The 15,172-nt window shown below is 37.4% G+C and overlaps 1 protein-coding gene across 1 annotated transcript in view; it reads right to left on the bottom strand.

Annotated features, from left to right (window-relative positions):
* SLC16A7 (solute carrier family 16 member 7) overlaps positions 1–1,646 on the bottom strand; it is a gene marked incomplete at both ends in the record, with an annotated part of 29,252 nt that extends 27,606 nt beyond the window's left edge. Inside the window, one exon of the mRNA XM_082014406.1 lies at positions 1,433–1,646. Within this exon, the coding sequence (XP_081870532.1) occupies positions 1,433–1,646 (214 nt within the window). The remainder of the gene's footprint in view (positions 1–1,432) is intronic.
* Positions 1,647–15,172: the final 13,526 nt, after the last annotated feature.

Here is a 15,172-nt window from a genome sequence, read left to right as displayed (position 1 = left end):
ATCCCATTAACCGAATAATATTTACCTGAGGTGCTTAAGTTAATGCTATGCTGGCTGCAGGTTCATTTTTATAGTCAGAGGGGGAAAAACAGGTACTCAGAGAGAGCAGCTCAGGTAGCCTGAATCCCTCTCTGTAGGCACCTACCTCTCTTCCCTGGCTGCTAAAGGAGCTAGGGTCATTCAGGTGTCAGAATGTAGGTAGTTGAAATAAGAGATAAAAAATTACCATGCTGAAAACGAGACCTTCCTTCGATAGATTGTTTACTGGACCTGATAATACTGTACTTTACTGTTATGCAGATACCACTTCTGAAAAATATTGGAGTGATGCTCTTCAGTGATTAATGATATTGAATCTCAGTGTGCTATTGGCACAATGTTTTCCATTTCTGTGTATATACATTTATACATATGTACATAGACGTACACACACTTATATATAAATGTATGCATTTAGTTTCTCCATCATTGCAAACAGTCTGAGATGTTCCAAGCTGTTACCGCACAACATACAAAGAAAGGGCAATGCCAGATCTACTGCGTGAAATAACTTATTCAGACCTCTGGACTGCCTGAAAAAGTGTTTTGCCTAAGTAGCAGCTAGCTCCCACCAATACTTTAAAAAAATTATTCTGAAGAAATGAAGAAGTCAAGCAGAACTTAACAGTTAGTCTTTGAGGTTGATAGAAACAAAACCTGCCAAAGCAGGTTTGACACTTAGTACCTAAACAGGGCTGTATACTTTAAAATACTTCTTCATCTGTCTTGTTCTTTACTTGCTTGCTCAAAAGAAAAAAGCTATCAGAGAATTTATGTTCACTGTTCATTTCAGTCCCAAGAATAAGATTGTCTGTATCTTAGCTGTCATACAGATGGCATGTATGAAACATGGCTCTTCACCTAAATGGAAAGTAAGATTTTATTTTAGGACAAATAAGGACAAAATATAAAACCCCTGTCTACAAAGGAATACCTGTTCCTGACTAACGAACTCTCATTTCCATAATAATATTCTGTGTTTAAGCTCCATCATCTGATCTACTGACAGATCTCACCAAGGCAGTGGAAACCGAGCAAATGCACTTCCAGCCCCAGGAGAAGTTACTTGGGCATTGCACTGTTGGAAAATGCAGTTCTCAGAAACTGAATTTAGGGCAAAATTGCAAAATAGAATTAGGTAGAGAAAAAAAAGGCCCTAAGGGGAAAACAAAAAGGAAGATAATATAAAATGTTTTAAAAGGGAAAGTGAGCATTACTTTAATGATGATGTGGTTACCAATATTCTGTGATAAAGTATGATTAAAAAGAAAAAATGTAATTTGGTAAATATTTAGGTAATAATATAATCTGGTAGTAATTAACTTTAAATGCTTCAAGACCATAGGGAAAAAAAAAAATATATATTTTTTTGCAAATTTCACAAATGTCTTACCTCCTGCATACATGACAGCCAACATTATCGATGATATCCAAGCTATCTCACTATATGATGTGTCGAAGATTTCTTGTATTTCTTTGAAGAATACCGTGATGGCTTTGGGGAATGCATAGGAAAATCCAATGGAGATAAAAGCCCCGAAGACCACAACCCATCCCCAACCTCCATCTGGAGGTGGGTACTGTGGTGCTGCTGTTGCTGGTGGCATTTTTGGTCTCTGTCACTTTTCCAATTATGCTGAAAAAGAAGAGAAGAAACAAAGTTTCAAACAGTTTTCCTTTTTTCTTTAACAAACTACAGTATTCAATCATCATCTGCAGGGATTATAAAGAATCCTCAGAGCAGAGACCGATTTCCAGCTTTCATGAGACCACAGAGTGCAAGTACCTGTTTTTAGAAGCAAAATCTGTTCTGCAAAAAAACTTACGTGACAAGAATATTTGCAATATCCTATTCAGTATGTGGCAACTATTACAAATCACTGATCTCAGTCACTGAAGTTGTATCTGCGATTAGTCACTTATTGGAAAGTGATGTGTTTGTGTGGCTCTACTATCTACAGTGTGGATTTAGCACAGGAATGAAATGGAAAAAAAAAATGGAAATTGGTCTTACAGGAAACAATGGAAAAAAGTTATAGTAAATTATCACAAAATGCCATTTTGTTAGCAAGATTTACTGGTACCTTAGCAAAATTACCAGTAACAACAGCAAGGAATAAATTCATTACACAGCTTTTTATCATATGTTGTCATTATCCAATTTTTGACCATTAAATTAAAATTCCCTGTGTAACTATACAATAAATACAAAATATTACAATTCTATATTGTACTCTTATTTTTTTTTAATTTTCATCTTCGTATTAGTTGATGTTGATATTACTTGCAGGAACAAGATGGTTTTTTGATGGTACTATTTTTGCTGTTTCCACATGTCAAAAGACATCAGGAAGCCTTTCACTAATAATCTCACAAACTTGCCACAGCTATTCTCTAATTTAGAAATTATCATAATAGATGCCACCGGAGTGATATCTTATAGAGGTTCTGAGCGGTGCAACCAACACCAGGCAGCTCAAGAAATCATATGTAATGCATATAAAACTCATAAGGCCCGAAATAAATTTTATACTGTTATAATCATCTTGATACCTAAAAACTTAAGCTTTCTACATTCTGCATAACCTTTTTAGAAAACATGTAGTAGCAAGAATCCATTTTGCAATTCTGAGATTTTTCCACTATAAAATCCCCTCATTATTAAACACAGAGCTGGAGTCCGCTGTGTTCTATTCTGTGTAATCCAGCCTACACAGACAGCATGAACTGAAAATTCCTCTTTCCTCCCCATTTCTTTCTTGGGCATTTAGGCAACTTATTACTCTTGATTGGTCTCCTGCCATACCGGTGTCAAAAGCTGTGGATGATAACAGTGTGTAGGTTGCTCTTATGCTTCGGATTACCAGCAAGTCTCGATGTGATTACTTTGGTGCCACTTATGGCATATTCCAATTTCTCGTAGCAAACTGCATTAGCAGTGGGAGTGATATGATTACCTTAACAAAAACTAAAGAAATGAACTGTGTCAGCTTATATTAATCTCTCTGGGTAGTACCTGGAGTACTTTCAGGGTAAACGCCATGTAGCACTGTGAGCAATATACACCACAAAAATAGCAAAGTGTTGTTTTTAAGGTTACCTATCACTGGCCGAGTCCTGTGATAGAAACCCACTGTACTTTTGATCCTCTACTTGACTGAGGCTGATAGCAGACATCACCCTGATACTGGCAGACCTCCAAGGGGAAACGAAATCAACCACTAAAACATCTGGCTTCTCCGCAAGGTTGCAAGAGCCCAGGTAGGTTGGCTTCTGCATCATATCATACAGATGTGCTGCTGGCAGCAATAGATACCTATTGCTCTGTACACAGTGGATATTAATCTTTTTTGTGTGTGGACCTGTGTCCAGAAAGAACCCCTGGCATGTACCTGGTTTCTGCTTATCCTATTCTCAGCTTAATATTAGTCTGCTGACATACATCAGTGAGGGAAACCTGGGCCTGCCACTAGAAGTTGGACAAGTAGAGACAATTCTAGTTGCTGAGACTTAACTTTGGCAAAGCAGTTAAACACCAGGTTTTGCTGAATCAGGACCCATTAGAAGTAAGAGTATCTCAGAAAGCCCAGTGTAACTTCAAACACACATAGTGATGACCGATTGCCTTCAAAAGCACGAAAACTCAAATTGGCACGAAAAGCAGAACCTCATTTCTCTGAACTGAGTCACAGTAAACAACAGTTTGCTATCTGCCCCAGAAAGCTGTTGTTCTGCTCATCTGAGAAAACTTTTCGTTATTGCCTAAAGAAAGGCTACTATTGTTTTCTTATACTTCAAAGGTTTGAGCATATTTGTTTTCATATTTCATATTCATATGACAACACTTCTATCTCTATTATAAATTTTAGAAATGCCACACAACATCAAGGCATTGCTCTCCATAAAATGGAAAGGGGTTATCAATTTATTGAGGAAGCACTCCTTTTCCTAAATACAATACACAACCACTTTGAAAAATTACTGCCACCACATTAGTCAGAAGAATGCTGAAGGTTCCTGAATGTCACTAAGGCTTTGGTGCTTTGGAAAGATCCCATTATATCCACTGCTTTACAGCAGCAGAACGGGCACTCACAGTTCAGCACCTTCCTCCCTTCAAAAGCTTCACAGTAAACTAAGGGGGCATTAAGGAGACGAGCAAAGGGGCATCGGCTGCTCCTATGCCTCAGCCTAGAGGCAAACTGCTGCAGAGCCCAGTGCACGGCCAGCTTGTGGCCCTGCTGCAGGACAAGGCTGTCTGCTAACCTACGCTAGACATCTAGACATGACACTGCCACAAAGAAGAGCCTGGATCGTTGTATCTCACACCTCCTGTTTATCCCGCAGAGTAGAGTTAATAATAGCTTCCCTGATGTTCCTTTATGATCATGATAGGCAACTTCAGCTCCAGTTAATAAAAGGTGGAAAGGAAAAAAAAAATATAAATACGTTTGCACCAGGAGGAAGAAAGAATTCGTTTAGTCAGAAACATTAAATCCAACATCTCAAACTTCCCATACCTGCTCAGGAGCTAAAGCAACTTTGTCCTGTAAAATCTGCACTTGATATTCCTGAAACTGAACTCCTCCTAAAGCAGTCTAGCACATTAATATACTGAGCTCTAATCTAAGCCTAACTAGTAAGATTTGGGTAATATAGGTAGTACACAGACAAGTGCAAAATCCATTATCAACCAAAACAAAACAGCATTTTAGATGAGTGTGTATATATATGCTGACAAGGGAAGAGGCAGAAGAGGGAGGAATGAAGCAGTGACAAGCAAAATGCCTTTTCAGAGCTCTCAGAGCTTATTATGGGCTGTGAAGAATAAAAAGAAAGATGGTAGAAAGCATAAAAATCGGCATGCGTGATGATGTTCACGTGAAGGACAGGATACTAGACAAAAAAAAAAAAAAAGCAGCACTTGAGTAAATAAAGGTCACCACCAGTGGTTTTCGTCAGTCATATGAATTCCATCATGTGCTTAAAGCCAGCAAGCGAGCACTGCGTGTACCTATGCTTTTATAGGCAAGCAGTGGGTGAGGAATGCTGCCTGCCCTCTGCCCGGGGAAGCAGCAGGGGAAGAGTGACTGAAGCGTGTCCTACGTGAAGCCACCAATCTCCCTTCCCTCCGTCAGATACAGAGACGTTGCTCAGCCTTTCCATACCCTGGGTCAGATTGTGCACAAGGATTTTCTCTTAAGCTCCTTCTAGCTCGCCAGTATAAATCCCATTTGTGTAAGCATTGAACAAGCACATGGCTTATTGTAGTAAGAGCTGCATGTATCTACTAACAGTAACAGGAGAGAAACAGGGCGAGAGGACACTTAAAACATCTGACATGCAACATTTTTTATTATATAGGTCTCAGCACATTTGAACTTAATTAGGCAAATGGACACCAGTGAATGAAAGAGAGAAGAAAGAAAGAAAGGGAGGGGAGGAGGAAAGGAGGGAGGAAGGAAGGGAAAGGAAGGAAAAAAGGGGAAAAAAGAAAGAGAGAAAGCAGCAAGCAAACAAGGTCAAACTAAGAGCAAATGCTACAGACAAATAATGTATCCTGATACCATGCACCGTAGACTTCAGTCATGAGCAGCCTGTTCAGACTGCTCTTGTACCAATGCTTCATTAATATTCTGCAGTTGCCAGCTTGCCAGAATCAGCTATCAGTACTACAGCTTGTCAAAGCCTCTTCTGAGAAGGGGTTATGTAGTTCTCTTGTTTACAGAGACTCTGATTTTACTGGGAGTTTTAGTTTTGTTTTTCTGCAACATTAGAGTACCTGTTTGCTTTTCTGTTTGCATTTTGTCTGCCTTGTCCTCAATGTGCCCCATCACCACTTGACTCAGCAGCCATTTGTCCCAGAATAAAGGAGCTGGTATGTGAAAAATCTGTCCCCAGTTGCTATAGGATAGTAGGAATATTTGGCACATGTGTACTGCATTCCAGTTCCACACAGTAAGCCAAGGACCACAAAAAACTTTGCAAACTTGAGAAAATTCAGTCTTACAACATCCCTGTGGGGTGGCTGAGAAGTATCATCCACTTTCAGACATGGGAAACAAATATAATAACAGGCTAAATAACCTAAGTCTTGTGCCAAATCGGTGGCAGAGCTGGGATGTGGACTAATGTCCAAGTAAGCTGTGAGTTATGACTGAGATTTTTAAGTACATGTGTGTTTTAGAAGCTCATTAAGTAGCAGATGCAGATTAATTGTTCTGCTTAATACTTGAATTAGGAGCACAGGTGGGGTACAATGTTTGCTTTATAGGTTTGAATAATCTGCTGGTCTAACTTACCCCTAGCGAATGTTAATTACATTGCCTTATTTGAAATAAATGACTTAGTGGTAGCATTAGGAAAATAATGAGCTATACAGGAATTATACTCTTATAAAAGATCCTTGCTTAAAAGCTGCAAAACTTTCAATTTTCTTATTTTTATTAACAGCTCTTTAACGAGTTCCAAGCAGGATGGCAGGATAGCATGTATCATCTCATCAAATGGCATTGCCTCACCAACTTTTACAAGCTATTATCATTATCCTGTCAGCAATATTCAGTATTTGAAGAAAAAAAAAAAATCTTGTTAGTTTTGGGTTTTGCAAACCCCAGAGAGGGTTTTGCTCTGACTTGGGATTTTTTTGTGGAGAAAGGGAGGATGTGGAAAGACTCTGACTGAAGGTATCAAGAGAACTTGTTCTCTGCTCTTAGTTCTAACTACTCGGTTCTGGAGGCAACATAGCTCCTAATGAGCTCTGGTACACAGCCTTAAAGAACTGGCTAATCATCCTGAAAGAGGAAAATAAGTCTCCATTTTGTCTGAATGTTTGTATTCAGAGACTGAGGGGTATGCAATAAATTAAACCCATGTAGATGAAAGATACACTCAGAATCTGACCTTACTGCCTTTTTCCCATGAGGGTCTAACCTGCAGAACAAATATACCCTGTGTGAGACCAAAACTGCTAAAATATGCCCAGGCTATCTAGCATTTTCAAAAGCTGCTTGTTTTTGTAAAGTTTTTCCAACAGGCTTGAATCAAAGGGCCATGTCTGTGAATGTTTTCCAGACTTTTATGTGACAATAAAATAAATTATATATGTAGTTTATTATATTAAATTGTATTTATGAGGCTTATGTTAGGATTTGCTGTTTCTCCTAAAGGTCTAAGCAAATCCTTGAAAAAACCCACAAAAATCACCAGACTTACTTAATTTTAAAGCCTATTTAACTTCAGTCTTTAATAGCACAATATCCAACAATATTAAAATATATTACTAGAGGTATTTTAAGTATAAAGCTATATCTTATTGAGAACATTTTTTTTTTCTTGAAGAGGAGATGAAGGAACTAGTTCTAAATATTCATATCTATGAAACAAACAGGGAGTTACTCAGCCCATCCATAATTTACAGCTAAGAATCAATGTTGTATTATACTTGTCATCCCACTGAAGCAGTAACAAGACAAGTATGTGCTTGAAGACAGTGTGGGAAAGTAATAGCCTCTCACACATCCAAAGCAGGCATATTAATAACATTCTTCCAAATGCCTAGGACGTTGGCAAAGGCAGGCTCTGTGGAGGGAAGCAGAAGGGAGGGAAGGGCACATGTTGTAAGATAAAAATAAATGAACAATCCCAGTAACTTTTTTTCTTCTTAGGGTCTGGCATTGTAATGGGTTGACTCTTAGTAACAGCATCAGCTGAGCAGATAATTGGATGTAAAAGCAAAAACAGTTTGCCGCGTTAAACAAGGATGATTACAGACGTGAGTTCCCAATTGCTGTGGGAATAATGAAAGATCTAATTCAGTTTTACCAAGAAGACTGGAATAAAGGCACGTCTTGTAATTCCTTCTTCCTGTTTGAGGACTCAAAATAGGATTACTGAGACAGAAGTGCGCCCTGTAAGATATTGCCCTATAAAAAGCAAAAACGTATAAATTACGCTGTGAGAGTGTAATTAAGATCCCATTTGCACTAAGGCCCTATTTCATCACAGTTTAAACAGAGGCTGAGGCCAAAAGCTATTACTAAGTTAGTCACTAAAGTCAGGATTTTACTGGAACCCCCATCTGAAAAAATCATATATATTGAAACTATATTGGAATTGTTACATGATTGTTACACTACTGATTTTGAGCACAGCTGAATCAGTAGTGAGATGACTAATATAGTTTGTCAAAACTAATATTAGTGCAGCAGTAACAATCCATTGGAGTTTTGCTGGGGGTCTGTTGGGTTTTTTTTGGTTTTTTTTAACCTCGTATGTTGTGCTGCCACATTCTCCTGCGAAACCATAATCTGTATTCACAATCACAGTCATGGCTTGGACTTCCATTCATCACATCCTTTGTTATTACCTTTTTTCATTGACTTTAAGGGAAGCCTAAATGACTGGCTTACTCTGGATGACTAAATGCCTAGATGACTACAGTTAAGTGAAATGAATTCTAACCAAAGTGATTGCAATTTTGTTTTAATTACTTCAGAAAAGCAGTCAATAGAATATCTAGCCTGAAGAGGTTGGCACTCCATCCAAATTGAAGTGCACTGAAATGAAATGTTGATGGCTAAATTGAAAATGCCAGTGATCCAGTCTGAAGAATTGATCAGTTTTAACAATAAGTTGATTGAGGTTGATGAAAAATTCTGCATACCTGGGGAAAAAAAAAACCATCAAACTAATCAACCTTTCAAAAAACCCAAACCAAAGCTTCGTTGTGCCATTAAAGAACTAACAGACCAGCTAAACTGGTCCTTTATAACTCAGAGTGTTGGCTCCCTGCACTGCAAGAATATTGATTCACTTATTAATTTGTTTCTAACCACTCGTACCATCTTTTAAATTCTAGTCCTACTCCCTCATATTTAACTATAGTACTTAGCAGCTTTACATCCTGCTGTATAAACTTACTATTTTAACTCTGTATAGACCAATTTTGAATGATTTTTTGTAATATAAGCCTTTTCAGTACATGAGCACACTCATCTTCTTTAAAATTCTCTTTCAGTGAACGTTATAAAAAAGAATACCCAGAATAACGGAAGTCATGTAATCTGGAGCTGTATGTTTGATACGTATTTTTAAGAGTTCTGATGTTTGGAAGATGGAGAGTTCTATTTTCACTTATTTGTAATATTTTATAAATGGAAGAACTAAGGTTTCAAGTCAGTGTTAATAGAGTTGTCTGCACAGCTGCTGCACATTGCTTGAAAAATAAATAGCACAATCTTTCTAAAGCAGCAGATTTTTCATTATCAATAATAACAGATATTCATTTTAGTATCATTCAATACTAAGCTGCAGAAAAAAAAAATCAATGATGGGAAAAGCTAGTCTATACTTAGGCTGTGCTATTAGTTAAGGTTTTCAAAATCAAAATTCGTCTCTTTTTACATAAACGTATGATTTGGAAGTGGCAATATTTAATTCATTTATTGCTGAAGATAACATTCAGATCCATCTTTCAGATTAATATTCGATGTTATGAAGATGCAATAGACTCCAATTCAAATTCTGTTGACATTCATTTCTGTAAACTTTATCAAAGTTACTCTGTGCTCTTGAGATTAAAATCTAGCCCCTGGCTGTCTTCTCTACTCCAAAATTATGGCCCGCTGTACTTTTTGTATATGTCCTACCATTCGCCTAAATCCTGTCCTGGAAGCATCATCTCACGCATATTGGGAAAATATTTTTCTTACATTCTCGTGCAGGACATAATTCTCGTGGGTGGAAATAGTTACTAATGCTTAAGTCTCAGTGACAACTACTTAGATTATGTAATAGGAAGTAAAATGATCTGGATTCTGTTCCTAAGAGCATATGACTGGAAACACACAACTGGCCAAGGCTGGAAAATAATTCCAGACTGCAAAAGCTTATACAGGGTTCACATTTCATTTATTCCTGCCAGTTTGGAACTTGTGACTAGTTTAAGAAATATTTTTGATATTATTAATAAAATGGAAAAAGTTAGGAAGACTTCTGATGACATAGAGACTTTCAGGAATGTGAACTGGGAAATCTCATGTATTATGAATTATCTGTTAGCAAAGCTACAGTTAACTTATGTACTATATAAAAAAATATATAAATAAGGCAAAAAGAAAATGGGCAGAACCATCAAAACTTACAATGAGGAAAATAGCTTTTAAAAGAAATTACTCGGGAACCGTTGTATCTTGGAAAACTCAGAATAGTTTCTGCAGTTGTAGGTATCCAGTCTAAAAAAATCCCCAGGATTTAAGTCATAAGTAAGAAGGTATTCGGTTAATGTAGATTTTAAAAGCTGTGTAAGAGTAGAGAAAGCAAGCCATCTGTTTATATGAAAAAAAAATTAAAAACATACAGATAATTCAAACTGAAAAATACAATAGATACAGCTGTGCCCGTAAAGGCTTGATGTGTGAGCTCCTTCTGCCAGCGAAAGTAAAAATGTGAGCCACTGATCCTAAGCACAGCATAGACAAAAAACAAATTAAGCCACGGGTCCTTACAGAATTACTAAAATATATTACGTCGAAAGACAGAGAGAAAGAGAGAAAGAAAGAGAGAAAGGAAGAGAGGAAGGGGGGAGAGAGAGAGAAGGGGGGGAGAGAGCGTGCAAGAGATAAACAGAGAAAGAGAGAGAGAAAGAGAGGAAGGGAGGGAGGAAGGGGGGGGAGAGAGGGAGGGAGGAAGAAAGAGAGAGAGAAAGAAAGAGGGAAAGAAAGAGGAAAGAAAGAAGGAAGGAAGGAAGGAAGGAAAGAAGGAAGGAAGGAAAGAAGGAAGGAAAGAATGAAAGAAAGAAGGAAAGAAAGAAGGAAAGAAGGAAGGAAAGAAGGAAAGAAGGAAAGAAAGAAGGAAAGAAAGGGAAAGAGGGAAAGAAAGGGAAAGAAAGAGGGAAAGAAGGAAAGAAGAAGGAAAGAAAGAAGGAAAGAAAGAAGGAAAGAAAGAAGGAAAGAAAGAAGGAAAGAAGGAAAGAAAGAAAGAAGGAAAGAAAGAAAGAAAGAAGGAAAGAAGGAAGAAAAGAAAGAAGGAAGGAAAGAAAGAAGAAAAGAAGGAAAGAAGGAAAGAAAGAAGGAAAGAAGGAAAGAAGGAAAGAAGGAAAGAAGGAAAGAAAGAAAGAAGGAAAGAAAGAAAGAAAGAAGGAAGGAAAGAAAGAAGGAAGGAAAGAAAGAAGGAAGGAAAGAAGGAAGGAAAGAAGGAAGGAAAGAAGGAAGGAAAGAAGGAAAGAAGGAAGGAAAGAAGGAAGGAAAGAAGGAAGGAAAGAAAGAAGGAAAGAAGGAAAGAAAGAAAGAAGGAAAGAAAGAAAGAAAGAAGGAAAGAAGGAAGAAAAGAAAGAAGGAAGGAAAGAAAGAAGAAAAGAAGGAAAGAAGGAAAGAAAGAAGGAAAGAAGGAAAGAAGGAAAGAAGGAAAGAAGGAAAGAAGGAAAGAAGGAAAGAAGGAAAGAAAGAAAGAAAGAAGGAAGGAAAGAAAGAAGGAAGGAAAGAAAGAAGGAAGGAAAGAAGGAAGGAAAGAAGGAAGGAAAGAAGGAAGGAAAGAAGGAAAGAAGGAAGGAAAGAAGGAAGGAAAGAAGGAAGGAAAGAAAGAAGGAAAGAAGGAAAGAAGGAAAGAAGGAAGGAAGGAAGGAAGGAAGGAAGGAAGGAAGGAAGGAAGGAAGGAAGGAGAAGGAGAGAGACAAAGAGAGAGAGAGAAAGAAAGAGAGAGAGAGAGAAAGAGAGCGAGAAAGAGAGAAAGAGAGAAAGAGAGAAAGAGAAATAGATTAAGGAACCAACTTCATCTACCTTAACAGAATTTAGCAGAGATGAAAACTTTTTATAGAATCATAAAAAACATTTTTAGAACTGAATCAGTGTGGCTTCACAAAACAAAGTGAAATAATTCTAAAAAGGTCAACATTTTTCTCACAGACATAGTCTACCTGAGAGTTTTCTCAAGCTGGAGACATTAATTTTCACTTTAGTAATCTCATGACCACTGGTCATGATACCCACGGCTCTGAAAAAGCAAAACATGACAGCAAGGTACGCTCCTCACTCCAACTGCCTCCAGTTCCAAGCAGACAGATAATCATGCAGATATGTTAACACAGTGTTCATGTTGAGGCCACGCAGGGGCCATCCTTGAAGATGCACTTGTGATTTCTTGAGTACAGAAATCAGATTTTAATAGCACCTTGAGGACTGTGCAGGGGAAGGTAACATCTCTAACCACCTAGCATTAAAGTTGACAGCTATGTTGAGCGCACTCAACTTTCAGCCTTTCTTATGCTGATATTTATGCTGCTAAAAGGTTGTAAATGGAGTTCTGTTTGTATTTGATAGCGCATAGCTTTAAGCAGACAGCTAAACAAATGGAGAGATATATATTTACATGGAACAGTGTAGTACTACTCAGATACTCATGCTATCTCTTGAGGGCTAAACAAGGCTAGTAGGAAGAGACTAGCTATGTTAGCTCACTACCCCGGCAACTTAGCTCTACTCGGGTGTCGTGCTACATAAAATAAGTACATGTATGATGATTATTTGTCCAGTCTGGAACATGACGATAAAAAATTCATTTGAAGTATGTACCAAAACTAATATAATTAAGGCAATGGCAATGTTTTAACATAAACAAATACAGGGAAGGAAGAAGTTATGATTGTATTTGATTTCCATGGGAAGGAAGAGGATGTTTAATTACAAACTTACTATGTACTTTGTCCAAGTGTTAATGAGCTGACCTGCTGGTATGTATACAAAACAACTTTAAAGACCAAGACGGTTGAATCAAATTCTGTACTCCTCCACCCATTGTGAGAAATTGGACATGGGGAGATCAAAAAACCTCTCTTGTCTGTTATGGAGGACACTTTTTTCTAACACAGTACCCAACACCCAAGAAGTACAACATGCTACTGTACATCTCAGAGGGTAGTTTTACAATGCTACAGATAAAAAAATCATCGACTAATTTGCAACAAGCTCTAGAATTCATCAAGAGTTTAATATAATTCATATTGTTCATTTTTGTGAACATTCATTCATATATCATTTGCAACTTTTTTATTCTGCCATTTATTAAATCTTCATAGAATGTACAGAATATATGCATGAAGCCTGTTGGTTCTACTCTGGCACAGCGGCACTGAAAATTTTTTTAGTGCTTGTCAATACACTCAAAAAGATGAAGGGATGACCAGCCACTGAAGGATGCAAGGGAAGTGATACAGTTGTGAAACCCCTCCCCTCTCATGCTGACATCAGGAATTTCTGAAGAAATCTAGAAATCCGTATTTTTTTCCATATGTTTTCATGTTTTCCATATTTAGTTCTCCCATCATAGAGTTTCCATTTAATACAGCACTATGCATTTATCTTATATAACAATCATTTCCCTAGCTTACAGTTGGGAACATAAGCCTTCTGGAACATAAGCCTTTTGACCAGAACTTACCAGCTACCTTAGCCTGTTACAAAAGTGCTCCTTTCAAACATCAAGACAAGAGGAACTCCTTTTCTTACTACAAATGGATGTTCCAAACAGGCCACTGTCTGAGTTGCAGACCTGAAAACTGAAGTCCTGAAGTGTAACAGCCTGCTAATTAGGAGATACGAATTTTCTATTGTAATAGTTCTGGTTTAGCTGGTAAATTACACATTTTTGACCGAGAATGTGGGGTAGCATTGCTTCATTACTCAAAACCAACTTGATAAATCCACAACAAGATGCACTTTTGTTGATATATGCTGGACTCTAACCATAAAACTTCTCCCATGTACTAAAGTGCTTTGCTCTACGTAACCACACCAAAGTAAACAGATTCACAAGCATTAGCTTCTACATTTCTGTATCACCACAAGTAAAGCTTCAGATTGTTCTTCTGTGAAATGAGATAACATAACATTCATTATACCCATTATTGAGAATTTAGATCAAAATAATTAAAATCCTCACAATTTCACATTAATAGCTGCAATAGAACCAGCAGTACAGTCTGCATAAATATATATCAAATGAGACAAGAAATATAAAGATCTCTGTGGTATTTGCATGCTTCCAATTAGAAAAAGGGCACAGTAAAAATATTCACAGAAGAAACTAGTTAAATCGTATTTACCTGGAAGCTTAATAAATCAAGCACAAGCCATATCAAATGTCGAATGTAGGGCAATGAGCGCATTAATCTAAGCAACGACTCTGTTGTCCCTTTCAGGACAGAAGTTTCAACAGTTCAGAAGCTGAACTGAGTAGTCCTGAGTAGTGCTTTTCCTCATGAAAAGCAGATGCGTACACACATTTGGTTGTTATCATATGATAAAGCCAACTTACACATAAACCCAGGAGTGTAGCCAAACTTTCTACATGTAAAATTATTTGTAATGTGTAAACACATGTACAGCACACTCCACGTATCTATTCATTTTGTCTTGATGACAAGACAAGGAAGTGACAGTTGAATTTTCTAAATCTCAAGGTTTTTCCTTGAGACAGCAATACAATAGGATTCACGGCCTAAGAGCGTTACAGTCCACTGAAGATTACTCAGTCTTCAAGACAATACTACTTTTCTTTGTGTACAAAACACCCAATTCTGGAGTCTATATGTTTTTCTAAAACCTTTAAAGACATCTCTTTTACTCATTTCTAATGAAGTCTTAAACTATTATCTTAGCTATGTCTGGGTATGCGTGGACTATGCATAGACTTCTCATACATAGACTTTTACTTCCACATACAGCCCAACTGTCTTCAAAAGGGCTTAAATGGATTTGAACTACAAATCCGTATTTCTAATTGTCATTTAGCTAGATCCTTTCTCAGTCAATAGCTGCAGATGAGAAAACAACCACCTTCTGGGATGACTGGACTTAAGTAAGCAATTTCTTTTCTTTACAGATTCTTCTTCAAACACGCTTTTCAATATTTCACTTATCTCTCAAAATATTGCTGGATGTACTGCCAGGTGTTCCCGAGGGGAGGTTGTACTTGTTTTAATCTGATTGAAGCACAAAATCTGTGTGCTGTTCAACCTTAGTATTATTATTCCCTTTACATGATATTTTGCATTTTGTATATGAAACATGGAATTTGAGGTTTGTTCTTTTGTTTCTTCCCTCTGTAAGTTATGTAGGGTGAGATTCATCTCTTCAGT

This window comes from Phaethon aethereus (assembly GCF_964289735.1).
Source record: "Phaethon aethereus genome assembly, chromosome: 1".
Taxonomy (NCBI): Eukaryota; Metazoa; Chordata; class Aves; order Phaethontiformes; family Phaethontidae; genus Phaethon; species Phaethon aethereus.
This window is presented reverse-complemented; position numbering and strand designations above follow the sequence as displayed.